This window comes from Salmo trutta, chromosome 15 (genome assembly GCF_901001165.1).
Source record: "Salmo trutta chromosome 15, fSalTru1.1, whole genome shotgun sequence".
Taxonomy (NCBI): domain Eukaryota; kingdom Metazoa; phylum Chordata; class Actinopteri; order Salmoniformes; family Salmonidae; genus Salmo; species Salmo trutta.
In genome coordinates this window covers 48304571-48320003 of record NC_042971.1, presented here as the reverse complement: position 1 = coordinate 48320003, position 15433 = coordinate 48304571, and the positions used below count along the sequence as shown (strand labels likewise).

The 15433-nt window shown below is 44.9% G+C and overlaps 1 protein-coding gene across 1 annotated transcript in view; it reads right to left on the bottom strand.

Annotated features, from left to right (window-relative positions):
* Positions 1 to 12115, bottom strand: part of LOC115149213 (melanopsin-B-like) — a 36314-nt gene extending 24199 nt beyond the window's left edge. Inside the window, exons 1-2 of the mRNA XM_029691871.1 lie at positions 11829 to 12115; positions 5299 to 5446 (exon numbers count right to left, since the gene is read on the bottom strand). Of these exons, the coding sequence (XP_029547731.1) occupies positions 5299 to 5444 (146 nt within the window). The 5' untranslated portion in view covers positions 5445 to 5446; positions 11829 to 12115. The remainder of the gene's footprint in view (positions 1 to 5298; positions 5447 to 11828) is intronic.
* Between the last annotated feature and the right edge of the window lie 3318 nt (positions 12116 to 15433).

Genomic DNA, 15433 nt, shown 5'->3' with positions numbered 1-15433 from the left:
TTCTTTGGTTATATTGTTTTTGTGTTTCTTTTTTTTAAAACATTTTTGTGTCTTTACTTCTTGTTTTTGTATATGCACTATGTACACTAAGTGTACAAAATATAAGGAACACCCTCCTACTTTTGCTCTCAGAACAGCCTCAATTCGTTAATGCATGGACTCCACAAGGTGTCGAAAGCTTTCCACAGGTATGCTGGCCCATGTTGAAGCCAATGCTTACACAGCTGTGTATAGTTGGCTGGATGTCCTTTGGGTGGTGGATCATTCTTGATACACACGCGAAACTGTTGAGCTTAAAAAACCCAGCAGCGTTGCAGTTCTTGACACATACCAGTGTGCCTTGCACCTACTACCATACCCCGTTCAAAGCCGTTGTCTTGCCCATTCACCCTCCGAATGGCACACATACACAATCCATGTCTCAATTGTGTCAAGGCCTAAAAATCCTTCTTTAACCTGTCTCCTCCCCTTCATCTACACTGATTGAAGTGGATTTAACAAATGGGGTCAATAATGGATTATAGCTTTCACCTGGATTCACCTGGAAATGTGAATGGAAAGAGCAGGTATCCTTAATGTTTTATATACACTGAATATACCAAACATTAGGAATGCCTTCCTAATATTGATTTGCACTCTGCCCCAACCCCCCTTCTTTCCTCAGGCCAGTCTCAATTCGTGGTGGCATGGAAAGCGTTCCATGTCTCAAGGCTTAAAAATCCTTCTATAACTTGTCTTCTCCCCTTCGTCTACACTGATTGAAGTGGATTTATTAAATTACATCAATAAGGGATCATAGATTTCACCTGGATTCAACTGGTCAGTCTATGTCATGGAAAGAGCAGTGTTCTAAATGTTTTGTAAACAAACCACACTACAGGCTGATCCAACTTTGATGTAATGTCCTTAAAACAAGTCAAAAGGAGGCTCAGTAGTGTATGTGGCCTCCACGTGCCTGTATGACCTCCCTACAACGCCTGGGCATGCTCTTGATGAGGTGGCGGATGGTCTCCTGAGGGATCTCCTCCCAGACCTCGACTAAAGCATCCGCCAACTCCTGGACAGTCTGTGGTGCAACGTGGCGTTGGTGGATGGAGCGAGACATGATGTCCCAGATGTGCTCAATTGGATTCAGGTCTGGGGAACGGGCGGGCCAGTCCATAGCATCAATGCCTTCCTCTTGCAGGAACTGCTGACACACTCCAGCCACATGAGGTCTAGCATTGTCTTGCATTAGGAGGAACCCAGGGCCAACCGCACCAGCATATGGTCTCACAAGGGGTCTGAGGATCTTATCTCGGTACCTAATGGCAGTCAGGCTACCTCTGGCAAGCACATGGAGGGCTGTGCGGCCCCCCAAAGAAATGCCAGCCCACACCATGACTGACCCACCGCCAAACCGGTCATGCTAGAGGATGTTGCAGGCAGCAGAACGTTCTCCACGGCGTCTCCAGACTGTCACGTCTGTCACATGTGCTCAGTGTGAACCTGCTTTCATCTGTGAAGAGCACAGGGCGCCAGTGGCGAATTTGCCAATCTTGGTGTTCTCTTGCAAATGCCAAACGTCCTGCACGGTGTTGGGCTGTAAGCACAACCCCCACCTGTGGACGTCGGGCCCTCATACCACCCTCATGGAGTCTGTTTCTGACTGTTTGCGCAGACACATGCACATTTGTGGCCTGCTGGAGGTCCTTTGGCAGGGCTCTGGCAGTGCTCCTCCTGTTCCTCCTTGCACAAAGGCGGAGGTAGCGGTCCTGCTGCTGGGTTGTTGCCCTCCTACGGCCTCCTCCACGTCTCCTGACGTACTGGCCTGTCTCCTGGTAGCGCCTCCATGCTCTGGACACTACGCTGACAGACACAGCAAACCTTCTTGCCACAGCTCGCATTGATGTGCCATCCTGGATGAGCTGCACGACCTGAGCCACTTGTGTGGGTTGTAGACTCCGTCTCATGCTACCACTAGAGTGAAAGCACCGCCAGCATTCAAAAGTGACCAAAACATCAGCCAGGAAGCATAGGAACTGAGAAGTGGTCTGTGGTTACCACCTGCATAACCACTCCTTTATTGGGGGTGTCTTGCTAATTGCCTATAATTTCCACCTGTTGTCTATTCCATTTGCACAACAGCATGTGAAATGTATTGTCAATCAGTGTTGCTTCCTAAGTGGACAGTTTGATTTCACAGAAGTGTGATTGACTTGGAGTTACATTGTGTTGTTTAAGTATTCCCTTTATTTTTTTGAGCAGTGTATATAAAAATAAAAACAGTAATACCTTATTTACATAATTATTCAGACCCTAGGCAATGAGACTCGAAATTGAGCTCAGGGGCATCCTGTTTCCATTGATCCTAGTTGAGAGGTGTCTACAACTTCATTGGAGTCCACCTGTGGTAAACGCAAATGATTGGACATTATTTGGAAAGGCACACACCTGTCTATATAAGGTCCGACAGTTGACAATGCATGTCAGAGCAAGAAACCAAGCCATGAGGTCGTATGAATTGTCCGTAGAGCTCCGAGACAGGATTGTGTCGAGGCACAAATCAGGGGAAGGGTACCAAAAATGTCTGCAGTGTTGAAGGTCCCCAAGAACACAGTGGCCTCCATCATTCTTAAAATTGAAGAAGTTTGGAACCACCAAGACTCTTCCTAGAGCTGGCTGCCCGGCCAAACTGAGCAATCAGGGGAGAAGGGCCTTGATCAGGGAGGTGACCCGCTTGGAGTTTGCCAAAAGGCACCTAAAGTAGTCTAAGAGTGAGAAACAAGATTTTCTGGTCTGATGAAACCAAGATTGAACTCTTTGACCTGAATGCCAAGCATCACGTTTGGAGGAAACCTGGCACCATCCCTATGTTGAAGCATGATGGTGACAGCATCATGCTGTTGGGATGTTTTTCAGTGGCAGGGACTGGGAGACTAGTCAGGATCGAAGCAAAGATAAACGTAGCAAAGTACAAAGAGATCCTATATGGAAACTTGCTATGTCATTATGGGGTATTGTGTGTAGATTGATGAGGTGTAATAAAATGTGGAAAAAGTCAAGGGGTCTGAATACTTTTCGAATGCATTGTATACAGTATATATTTGGAATGTCTACAATTTACATACATTTAAAAATATTAACATGTAAAGCATTTTTTCGTCATGTCTCAGACCCCAGAAAGAGTAGTTGTCGCCAATGGTGCTAATGGGGATACTAAATAAAATAAAATCAAAGCTCTCAGCTCAGGTAGAAATGAAACACATGTTAGAATGGGATATCACTGTAGAACTGTGAACAAAACAAATTGGATCACACATGTTCAAGCAATCAGATAAGTGTGTAGCCTGTGCATATGATAATACCATATCAAATCAAAATCAAATTAAATATCATAGGTATGCCATGCCTTAGTGGAAGAGAAAATGTCTCTGTGCTCTTAGATCAGATGCAGATATCAGTAATTGAATGTGCTTAGTTTTCGGTCAAAGCAGTAGTAGATCTAGCTACTATGTTAGCTCTGTCAAAGGTCTGCTCTGACCGAAAGCTAAGCATATGAAATTACTGGAATTAGCATTTTATCTATGAGTGCAGAGACTTTCTTCACTGTGGTGTCTAATCTTTCTGCACCTTAGCTACTTTTACCGAATGGTACAATACGTACAGCAGATTTCACTAATGTCTTCCATGAAGGGGGTCTATGAAGGGTCACAGTGTCTAGAGCATGGGTGTCAAACTCTGGCCCGCGGGCCAAGTTTGGCCCGCGGGGTAATTATATTTGGCCCGCGAGACACTACCAAATTACTACTAGAGCTGGCCCGCCGGTATTATACAGCGCATTCACCGCTAATACTACGAATCCCATAATGCTCTGCTGTTGTTTTCGCGCGCCAATCAGGACAGGACCCAGAAATGCCCTCTCCTCTGTGACAGTAGTCATAGCAACATAGACGCTACAACTGTCAGCGCGCTATCCCTTCCCAAAAATGGCGAAAATGGGCACATCAGATTAGATCAGTGTGCAATAATTAACATTTTCTTTGTGCACTTTTTCTTGCTACAAGGCATGGGCTTGAATGGTTGATTGATTTATTATCATTTTATTTGTAAAATTATTAGCCAGTGGAAAAAGTTTATTTTGGTATTTAAATCAGAAGGCTGCAAATAGAAAAGAGGCATACGATTTTTATTTAAATTTTATTTATTTAATAAATGAATGCCATTGATGCGTTTTTTCATTTGAAATTCGATTTTGCATGTCTCCACTATTAAATGATATATTGTATGGTAATAAGCGATGCTTGTTCCATATTCAATGTTAAAGCAAAACTTGTTTGGGTCCATATTAAAAGGTTCATTTGTTCAATGTTGGCCCGCGACTTTGTTCAGGTTTTACATTTTGGCCCACTGGGTATTTGAGTTTGACACCCCTGGTCTAGAGGAATGTCTTCTCTCCAACTATGAAACACTTCATGATTTGAGAGTAGGGATAACAACCAAAATACATGGTGGCCCTCGAGATCTCAACAGTTGAAAAACCCAGCCACATAACTCCTGTAATTAGTTTTTGTTGTTATTGTGAATTACATGTAAAATAGACAGCTGTTTGCTTGGCATGCCATTCATTATTTCTATATCTGAGAGCTCCAGTTTGTTGTTCAACGTGAACTAAAAGTAAATCAGTTGTGTGTCACCACCGCACCAGACCAGCCAGCCGGACAATGTGTGACTTCTTTCTGTCACGCAGCATTAGCAAGCCTCGCTCTGTCGCTTCGAGCACCGTCGAAAATAAGTCTTAGTGTCAGAACAGTACCATGTCAAAACACATGACGCTCAAGATCACATTGTTAAATCAAACACATCATCCTGCTGCAACCTTTGAGGTTCACTTTCTCTCAGCTGGCCAATGATGAACCAGGGACAATGATTTATGAATAGTGACTACTCCATTACCGAAGACCTGAACATGAACAGTTTTTAGGAATTTTAAAGGATAGGATTCTGTTAAGAACAGGCAGATGAGGACAAATCACAGAGCTTAAACCAAAGGGTGTGAAAATCCAGGAAAGATTAAATAGAAGATGTAGTTGAAATGTGAGACATGCCTGTTCTCAAATCCCACAAAGACCTTCAGAAATCCAAATGTCCTCTTTAAATACCCTGCATGGACAAATCTCTTCTGTAAACACTTAGAAATTACTAAGGGAAGAAAACAGAAACACATCAGCTTCAGTGCCATTCTGCAAGAGGGAATAAACAGACTGGCACCCAACCTCTCTTCTCCAAATCCCCCTCCCCTTAGGTACTGTGGCCTACCTGAAGAAGGCGTACATCACCAGGGCATTCCCACCGACCCCCACCGCTCCAATCACCACAACGAAGCAGGCCACGATGTAATGAGCTTGGTCTGGCACGTCTACCTTCCGGAAGAAACCTCGGTCCATGTTGTCCATGCCTGACATGCCTGGGACAGAGAGAGAAGCTCAGTCCGTATGAATAACCTAATGCATCATACAACACTTTCACTAAAGCACTTTAACCATAGATCTCTCCCTCTTTCACAACATCTCTCGTGACACTTTCTCTCTCTCTCTCTCTCTCTCTCTCTCTCTCTCTCTCTCTCTCTCTCTCTCTCTCTCTTTCTCTCCATTTATGTTTCTCCTTTTTCTCTCTCTTCTCATTATATAAGACTGTGTACCATAAGCATCCATTCAAATATCTGGGGGCTACAAATCAAACAAACCAGCCAGTCCCCCCCTGCATATTCACTCATGTAAAACTTTGATGCTACCCTTCAGTTCCTTCAATCCAGAAACAGTTTTTCCCATTTCTTAATGTAACGTACTGTCATTTATTCAGACAGGCTGGCTTGCCTTCTCAACCTCTGTCTAGCTGAAATGTCACACCCTATGTCTCATCATAGCAGTGGAACAATGCACAGTGTCACGCCCTGACCATAGAGAGCCTTTTTATTTCTCTATTTGGTTAGGTCAGGGTGTGATTTGGGTGGGCATTCTAGATTATGTATTTCTATGTTGGCCTGATATGGTTCCCAATCAGAGGCAGCTGTCTTTCGTTGTCTCTGATTGGGGATCATATTTAGGCAGCCTTTTCCCACTGGGTTTTTGTGGGATCTTGTTTTTGTTAGGAACTGTGTAGCCTGCAGAACTTTATGTTCGTTTTTTTTGTATTTTGTTGTTTTGACGGTGTTCATTTTTAATAAAGGAAAAATGTTTGCCTATCACGCTGCACCTTGGTTTCCTTCTTACGACGAACGTGACAGAAGATCCCACCAAAAACGGACCAAGCAGCGTGGCCAGGAGGAGTGGACATGGGAAGACATCCGGGACGGCAAAGGACCCTGGACGCGGAGTGGAGAGTATCTCTGTCCAAATGGAGGAGATAGAGGCAGCAAGAGAGGAACGGCGACAATATGAGGAATTAGCACAACAACGGAAGCCCGAGAGGCAGCTCCCCCCAAAAATTTGGGCGGGGGCACACGGGGAGATTGGAGTCAGGGTTTAGACCTGAACCAACTCCCCGTGCTTACCGTGGGGAGCGTGTGACCGGTCAGGCATCGTGTTATGCGGTGATGCGCACTCTATCTCCAGTGCGCATTCACAGCCCGGTGCGCTCGTTGCCGGCTCCCCGCATTTGCCGGGCTAGCGTGGGCATTCAGCCGGGACGGGTTGTGCCGGCTCAGCGCTCCTGGTCTCCAGTATGCCTCCTCGGTCCAGGATATCCTGCGCCGGCTCTACGAACTGTGTCGCCAGTTCGCCTTCACAGCCCAGTGCGTCCTGTTCCAGCGCCCCGCACTTGCCGGGCTAAAGGGAGCATCCAGCCAGGACGGGTTGTGCCAGCCCTATGCTCCAGACCTCCAGTGCGCCTCCGCGGCCCGGTATATCCTGGGCCTGCTTCACGCACCCGACCTCCAGTGCGTCTCTCCAGTCCGGTGAGACCTGTTCCGGCTCCACGTACCAGGCCTCCAGTGTGTCTCCCCTGCCTGGTAAACCCTGTGGCAGCTCCACGCACCAGGCTGCCAGTACATCTACTCAGTCCGGTGAGACCTGTTCCGGCTCCACGTACGAAGCCTCTAGTGATGATCCATGGTCCGAAGCCTGTAGTGATGATCCATGGCACGAAGCCTCCAGTGATAATCCAAGGCCCGGAGCCTCCAGTGATAATCCATGGCACGAAGCATGTAGCGATGATCCATGGCACGGAGCCTGCAGCGAGGGTCTCCGGCATGGAGCCTGCAGCGAGGGTCCCCGGCACGGATCCTGCAGAGAGGGTTCCCGGCACGGAGCCTGCAGCGAGGGTCCCCGGCACGGAGCCTGCAGCGAGGGTCCCCGGCACGGATCCTGCAGAGAGGGTTCCCGGCACGGAGCCTGCAGCGAGGGTCCCCAGCACGGAGCCTGCAGCGAGGGTCCCCGGCACAGAGTCTTCAGCGAGGGTCCCCTGTCCGGAGACTCCAGCGACGGTCCCCAGTCCGGAGTCTCCAGCGGCGGTCGGCAGTCCGGAGACTCCAGCGACAGGTCGGCAGTCCAGAGTCTCCAGCGACGGTCGGCAGTCCGGAGTCTCCAGCAGCGGTCCAGAACCTCCAGCGACGGTCAGCAGTCCCGAGCCTCCAGCAGGGGTTCCCAGTTCAGAGCCTCCGGCGACGATCACCGGTCCGGTCACCTCCGGCGACGATCCACGGTCTGGGTCCTCCGGCGACGATCCACGGTCCGGTTCTTTCGGCGACGAGCCCCGAAATAGAGTTGCCACCAAGGGTGGCGGATCCGCGAGCAGAGCGGGGTCTATGTCCCACACCGGAGCCCCCACCGAGGCTAGAGGCCCACCCAGACCCTCCCCTATTGAGTCAGGGGGAGGGGGGGTACTGTCACGCCCTGACCGTAGAGAGCCTTTTTATTTCTCTATTTGGTTAGGTCAGGGTGTGATTTGTGTGGGCATTCTAGATTATGTATTTCTATGTTGGCCTGATATGGTTCCCAATCAGAGACAGCTGTCTTTGGTTGTCTCTGATTGGGGATCATATTTAGGCAATCTTTTCCTACTGGGTTTTTGTGGGATCTTGTTTTTGTTAGGTACTGTGTAGCCTGCAGAACTTTACGTTCGTTTTTTTGTATTTTGTTGTTTTTTAACGGTGTTCATTTTTAATAAAGGAAAAATGTTCGCCTACCACGCTGCACCTTGGTCTCCTTACGACGAACGTGTCACAGTCTTTCAACATATTCATAAGGCATGTATACTAGGCGCTTCCTACTAGCGAGGACTGTGAAGAGATACGCATACATTGTAATATTGTTGTATGGTGCTATTTTTTTATTTTTGTATTGTACATTTTGTATTGTATATATGTAGTGATGGAACAATGATATATGATGCACTGTTTAATCTTTTGTTGTACATGTAATGTAAGGGCTTTAACGTGTTTGGACCCTAGGAAGAGTAGATGTTTCCTTGGCAGCAGCTAATGGGGATCCCAAATAAATACAAATACACTATAGGAATGTGAATTGAAGGGATGAGTGAAATAAATTGTGCATACAAACTGCTGTGATGTATTAGTTTAATCAGACATACACTTCCTGCTGAAGAATAATAGGTTGCTTACAACAAGTTGCTGTCATGAGTTATTTGTTTCTATCACACAAAGTTTCAATAGGTTTGACATTACAGCAGATGCCGAGTGTAGAAGCAAATCTTTCCTCATAATGGTCTTCTGTGGCATTTGTCTTGGCTCTATGATATCAGTAGTGAACATTGACAGATTTCATCCCACCCAGAATGGAACACGGTAGTAAGACAAATGCTCTCATAACTAATCCAAACGTATCTATCTAACCTTATCTAACCTCCCATCATCCTACAGGTGAAATGTGTCCTGTTGTTCAGATATTGATCACTTCCAGGTAGAGCCTTGAGGTTGAGCTGCTGAGGTGTAGTCAACATGGCTTTACATAACTCTGTCCAGACAGGACACTGCACAGCAATAACATTTAGAAACCTCGAAAGTCCTACTCCAGTCTCTTTTTTAGCTAAGTTACCTCAGGGCAGCAGGTAGCCTAGCGGTTAGCATGTTGGGCCAGTAACCGAAAGGTCGCTGGATCAAATACCTGAGCTGACAAGGTGAAAAAATCTGTTGATTTCCCATTGAGCACTTAACTAGCACCTAATTTGCTCCAGGGGCACTGAACTACTATGGCTGACCCTGTAAAACAACACATTTCACTGCACCTATCCAGTGTATGTGACAATAAAACCGTTTTAAAAAATGTATTTGTCACCTGATTGACATCTCAATAGGTGGTCCCGGTATCTTCATGACATACAGTAGCACAAGTTGGGGGTGGGCCTTTCCTGATTTGCTCATTAATTTTTTTATTTAACCTTTATTTAACTAGGCAAGTCAGTTAAGAACAAATTCTTATTTACAATGACGGCCTACACCGGCCAAACCCGGACAACGCTGGGCCAATTGTGCGCCACCCTATGGGACTCACAATCATGGCCGGTTGTGATACAGCCTGGATCCGAACCAAGCAGGGGGAGTGCACCATCAGACCAAGTCCTTGAATGGCCTACTCCTTGAAACACTATTTTGCTCAAAACTGTACCTTTTTTTTCAACAGGAAAAGGTCGTAAATGGTGCATCTTTAAGGGAGCGTTAGTGCTATCCTGGATCCTTGGGACATCATAACCTAAACCCTACCCTATAACCCTAAACCCCAACCCCTACCCTAACCCTAACCCTGAAACCCTATCCCCTAACCTAACCCTTACCCTAACCTAACCATTTTAAATTTCAACTTGAATGGGGTGACATCAGAGTTTGGTCGGACCTTGGGACTTTTCCATTAAAGGATGCGGCATGGAGCGGCATGGCTTCACATTGCGTGACTCTATGGGCACTTTTGATTCGATTACATTAACAAAAGAAAGAAATCCTCTTATAATCAGCACCTCAGTGGGACTGCGGTCACACAGAGCCAAGCCAACACACTGAAGGATGTGCATGGCTTTTTTCATCATCACAAATGCCTTGGCTTAATCACTTCCTTTAATCATTAGAGTTATGGACATTTCCCAGTGATTAATATTATAATTTATTAACACTGACACAAATGCTGTTTGAGTCCAATGTCTCCGTTAAAGTATATCACCTCATGTTAAGCATGATAATTCACAGCCCCATGTCACAAGGATCTGTACACAATTCCTGGAAGCTGAAAACATCCCAGTTCTTCCATGGCCTGCATACAAACCAGACATGTCACCCATTGAGCATGTTTGGGATGCTCTGGATTGACGTGTACGACAGCGTGTTCCAGTTCTCGCCAATATCCAGCAACTTCGCACAGACATTGAAGAGGAGTGGGACAATATTCAACAGGCCACAATCAACAGCCTGATCAACTTTATGCGAAGGAGATGTGTCATGCTGCATGATGCAAACGGTGGTCACACCAGATACTGACTGGTTTTATGATCCACTCCCCTGCTTTTTTTTAAAGGTATCTGTGACCAATAGATACCTCTGTATTCCCAGTCATGTGAAATCCATTAGGGCCTAATTCATTTATTTCAATTGACTGATTTCCTTATTTGAACTGTAACTCAGTCATATCTTTGTTGAATGTTGTGTTTATATTTTTGTGCAGTGTAAATAGTCTATGAGTTCATGAGTCTATGATGCCACATATTGAATAATTGTATCACCACACAAAAGCAGCATAAACTTCAATATGACAGAAATGCCCATACATTAAGTTTTGTTCATAGTATGTGCAGTCTCGCCTAAATTCTCTTTCCAAATGCTGCTTGTCACAAGCACTCCGATCCATGAAACTTAATGTAAAGCCATTCATCTTTTATCTGTGACCTACATCAGGGTAGAGCAGAGGGGGCACCATTCAACTGCTGTTTATTTGACTGACCCCCCCAACTCCATCAGTGTGGCTGACCAAGAATGATTCACAGTAATCTCAAGAGGCAAAGTTTATTTTACTGATACTGCAATATAGTGGTGAGGAGGAGACAGAGTTCTGTGGACCCTTCTTGTCCGGAAGTCATTTAGCCATTAATTTTAGCCATTGGTGCTCTGTAGAGTTGCTATTTTTTCTAGTTTTCTCTTGTGTCAATTAAATCGTGACATTTCTGGATTACTCATTATACTAATAAAGTCAGATTTAATAAACAAATACGATAGTTAGTTTCAAAAAGGTTGAGGGTACAAGACTGTGCACATATCTGGCTGTGTTGGCAAAGTCACTACATATCCCTTCAAGCCAAGCGGGGAGAGGCTGCCCGTTGTCAGAGTTCCAAGACCAGTCAGAAATATCCAACCCTATGCCAATGATGCATGTGGATCTCAAAACTGAACTTGGATCCGCGTTAAGTAGTAATGATATCCTTTGCCACCGTTGTCTTACGACATGACAGATAGCTCGAACCAGTCATGACTATTCAACAAAACAAAACATAATCTTCAAGTTTCTTTCCAATATTACAGATACAAGTCCAATCATGTGAGCTTTTTAATGGCCAGAGAAATACCAGGAATAATAGTCTAATTCGAAACATTCCAAACTTATTCAATGTCTTAAGAAGGGATGCCGTGCAGTGTAGTGAATCAAAGAAAGTTTTACAAAATTAGTATAGCTTTCAACTCCCAATACTGCAAGCAATCTGAAGACAGATTTGGTACAGTATTAAAAATCTAAACAAGCTCCATCATCAAATCACAAAATACATCAATCAATCTATGTTAGCAGAGAAAAAATTACTGTCAACAAATAATAAATACATAATAATAATAATAATAATAATTCAACTACACATACCTGTTGCTCCAGTGGGGTCCAGTGGGGTCCTCCTCCTCCTGTTGACTCTGTGTTAGTATGGACTGGTGGAGATTGACTTTGGCTGTGCAGCATGTATAGGAAGTGTTGGAAAACGCAGACAGGGTGAAGGTCTCTCTCTCTCTCTCTCTCTCTCTCTCTCTCTCTAATCCCTGGGTTAGGAGGAGCCTGACGTTTGTTCAAATGCTCTGATGATAATCACCAAAAGCTACAGGAATCAACTGCCCTGCTTTTCTCTCACCTCAGCCTCAGTCTGCGTCCTCACAACCAGCCAGTAGGGAGCAACACTAGTGAGAGAGCAGAAGAGCAGCCTCCCCACACCCCCTGCCTTCCCCTGCTTCCCTACCTCCCATCTGTTCTCACACTGGTCATGCATTACATTGATTTCCAATGTCCTTTTGGCACAACTTGTCATTGTTGCATGTAACCTTTAAATCCAAATTAGTAGGACTGTGAATGGCATACATTTACCATGTAGACATTGACTGAAATCCACGATAAGGACATTTCTGTGTTTTAGGAGGATTGGGGGGTGGGAGGACTTGGCAGTGCTGCAGTGTTAAGGTTTAGGTAGTCTGATCATGTTAGGCACGGGGACTAGAGGGAACAGCAAGAAATGTAAGTGGGGAAATGACTCACTCATGTAAATCATGTCTGAAACCTCACTGTACTCTCGATATTCCCACGTAGAAATGTACTAATGCTGAAGAGTCTCATAAGATATAGGCCTACTGGTGTTGAGAAGCACACAGGAGGAGTGCGGTAGCTAGGCCCGGTCTGCCCCAATCTGCACCGGGTGTGCTCGTCAATTCGCTGCTACTCACAAAACGTTTCAGAGATATAAAGTTATGATATTGCGTGCATTTCATCAAATGCTCGCAGTCTAACAATCTATTGGCCAAAAACTGCTTGCCTCTGGTTCTTTTCCGGTGTTTGGTCCGGACTGCATTGCACCTGCGGTGAACCACACCACAGTACGAAAAGATGAGGGGGCATCGGGCAACCTGGAGATAAAATGAGCAACTAATTCTATAAAACTGAGAAATATTGACATTTCATTCATTACACATTACATGACCCTCCCCTGGACTAAATCAAAAAATAGTAAACCCTCACCTGGACTGACATTGAAAAGGCATGACCCTTCCCCAAATTCCTCCATATACACGGGTCCCTAAGGCTGTCTGGCCCTCAGTATAGATAGTATGACCTTTATAAGCTCCGTCATTTTTACTCTTCAAACATATGGATGTATGCATCAAAATGGCTTAATCCAGAAGCAGAAAATAACTGTCAATATTCTATTACTTACAAAATACAAATTGCGTTATTGCATTATTTAGAATCTACAGCATATCATTCTTAGACTCCATTCTCCATCCATTATATAACTACTGTACATGCTGAACACCACAGAGAATTCACTACTAAAAAGTTATGTTCTCTCTAACCCTGCATGCCTTAATCAGATCTGCGTGTACATGGAGCTCCAGGGCACAGGGTACCTGAGTGGTAAGAGCAGAGTGTGGCCCAACCCTGCTCCCTACGGAGGGGAGGAGAGACTGAAGAGATCCTGCATGGGGATCCAGGGACAATCAGACCTTTTAGACCAGCATCAGGCCTCTTAAATGAGCAGCCATGTGTGAGTCCTGGGAGAGGGACAGATAAAAGCCTCCCGACTTTAATCATCTCATGCCAAAGTGAGCAAGCAGCTGCTCCTCCACCCCACTCCCCAAGACACCATTCAGACCGCTTTGTTCAAAAACCAAAACACTAGGCTCGCTTTGCCTGGGTTTACCGCAGGGCAGAACATTCTAAAGATTCATCTCTACCACTTGTAAAAGAGATAGCAGGTTTACTCTGTACCGGTTCAGGTTCACACTGTACCATTCTATCCCTTAAAATGTATTCATATATAGTATTCATTTATCATAACTGTGTCCATCTTGTCTATGAGTTTCTAATAGATTGACCATACGGCTCAAGAGAAAATAGCCTAATTAATGAAAAAGCATCTAATGGCATTATTTTTAATTATACTCTGCCACTCTTCTAATATTTACTTTTTCACAACTGCCAGCAGTTTGACATCAAAACATTGACAACAAATACATATTGACAGTAAAATATGAAAATATTTGATGCTGAAACCCTCATATTAAACACCAATGGTAGTACCGAAAAGTACCCAAAAGGGCCTTGTAATAGATCACATACAATCCTTGAAAGATAAAATTCTGGTAGTTTACTGGTAAACTTAGAACATTTTCAGTAATATAACCCCCTTTGCAACACCAGTCAGGATACAAGAAAAAAAGGCATTATTCCAACTCCGAAACTGAAAACAGTAAAAACTGTTGAATTCCTTCCATTTTCTAGGGAATTAGACTTGTTGTAAATAGAATATTAATCTCCAACTTCAAAGCATTAGGATTTTCCATTCACGAAAATACCGTTCCACACTTTTTCCATGAAATTGGGTTTTTTCACTTGGTGACAACTGACATTAACTGACTGGTTGGTTTTTCTTAAAACTGTGAGTATATTGTCATCCACAGCTCTGTTGATGTGTTGATGTTTTCAGTTAACTTGTTGTTCTGTGGACTGGTTTATTTGAGGCCAAACACAGCCAGTCCATTGTTGAGATTACCAGCTGATACACTAGCAGAGGTTTATCACTGCTGAAACAAAACCAACTAGTGTTCCTGCACATAGCAGAGACAAGAAGCACTCATACTCATGCACCATGAAAGGAGCCTCTCCAGGCATCTCACATGCAAGCATTTGCCTCTGCTGCTACAGCACCGTGAGTGTCTGGGTCTGATAGGCCAAAAATGGCCCTGTGGGCCCTGGTCAAAAGTAGTGCACTATATAGGGAATAGAGTGCCATTTCGGACGCAGATATACACTATCAGACATCTTGACAAATGAACGGTCATCCAGTCTCAAGGACAGAGCCAGAGGAGAGTCACATTAGACTGTATGGCCTCAGCATTAGGTTATGTCATCTTAGTGGTGTGTACTAGCATCTCAGATAGAGCTTTGTGATATTTGTTATATTATTATAACCTCATAACGACTCAGCCTGTATTGCTGCTGTTACCACCTCCTATTTTAGCTCCACAAATGCTGCTACGATTACACACTCGATAACGTGTCCATTTTACTGCCCCCCCCAGCCACCATTTACTCTAACGCTTTATATAACATTGTCTAATGTCATTATTCACTCATGCTCCCTGACTATTTCAGGAGTGAAATGACTGTGCTCTGAAATGCCTCTCATCTGTGCTAGTGACATGCCATTGAAGCCTGCCTGGGGCTAGTCTCCAATCCATGCTGTGGGTAACAGGCCCTCTGATTGGTCTGTCAATCTCTGCTTGTGTGCGTGTGTGTGTGTGTGTGTGTGTGTGTGTGTGTGTGTGTGTGTGTGTGTGTGTGTGTGTGTGTGTGTGTGTGTGTGTGTGTGTGTGTGTGTGCATGTAAGCACAGGTAATGGACCAGAGCAGAGAGAGAGAAAACACAGGTTATTGATCAGGTCTGTAATGAACATATACTTAGACAGACCAGGCAGACACTGAATAGCC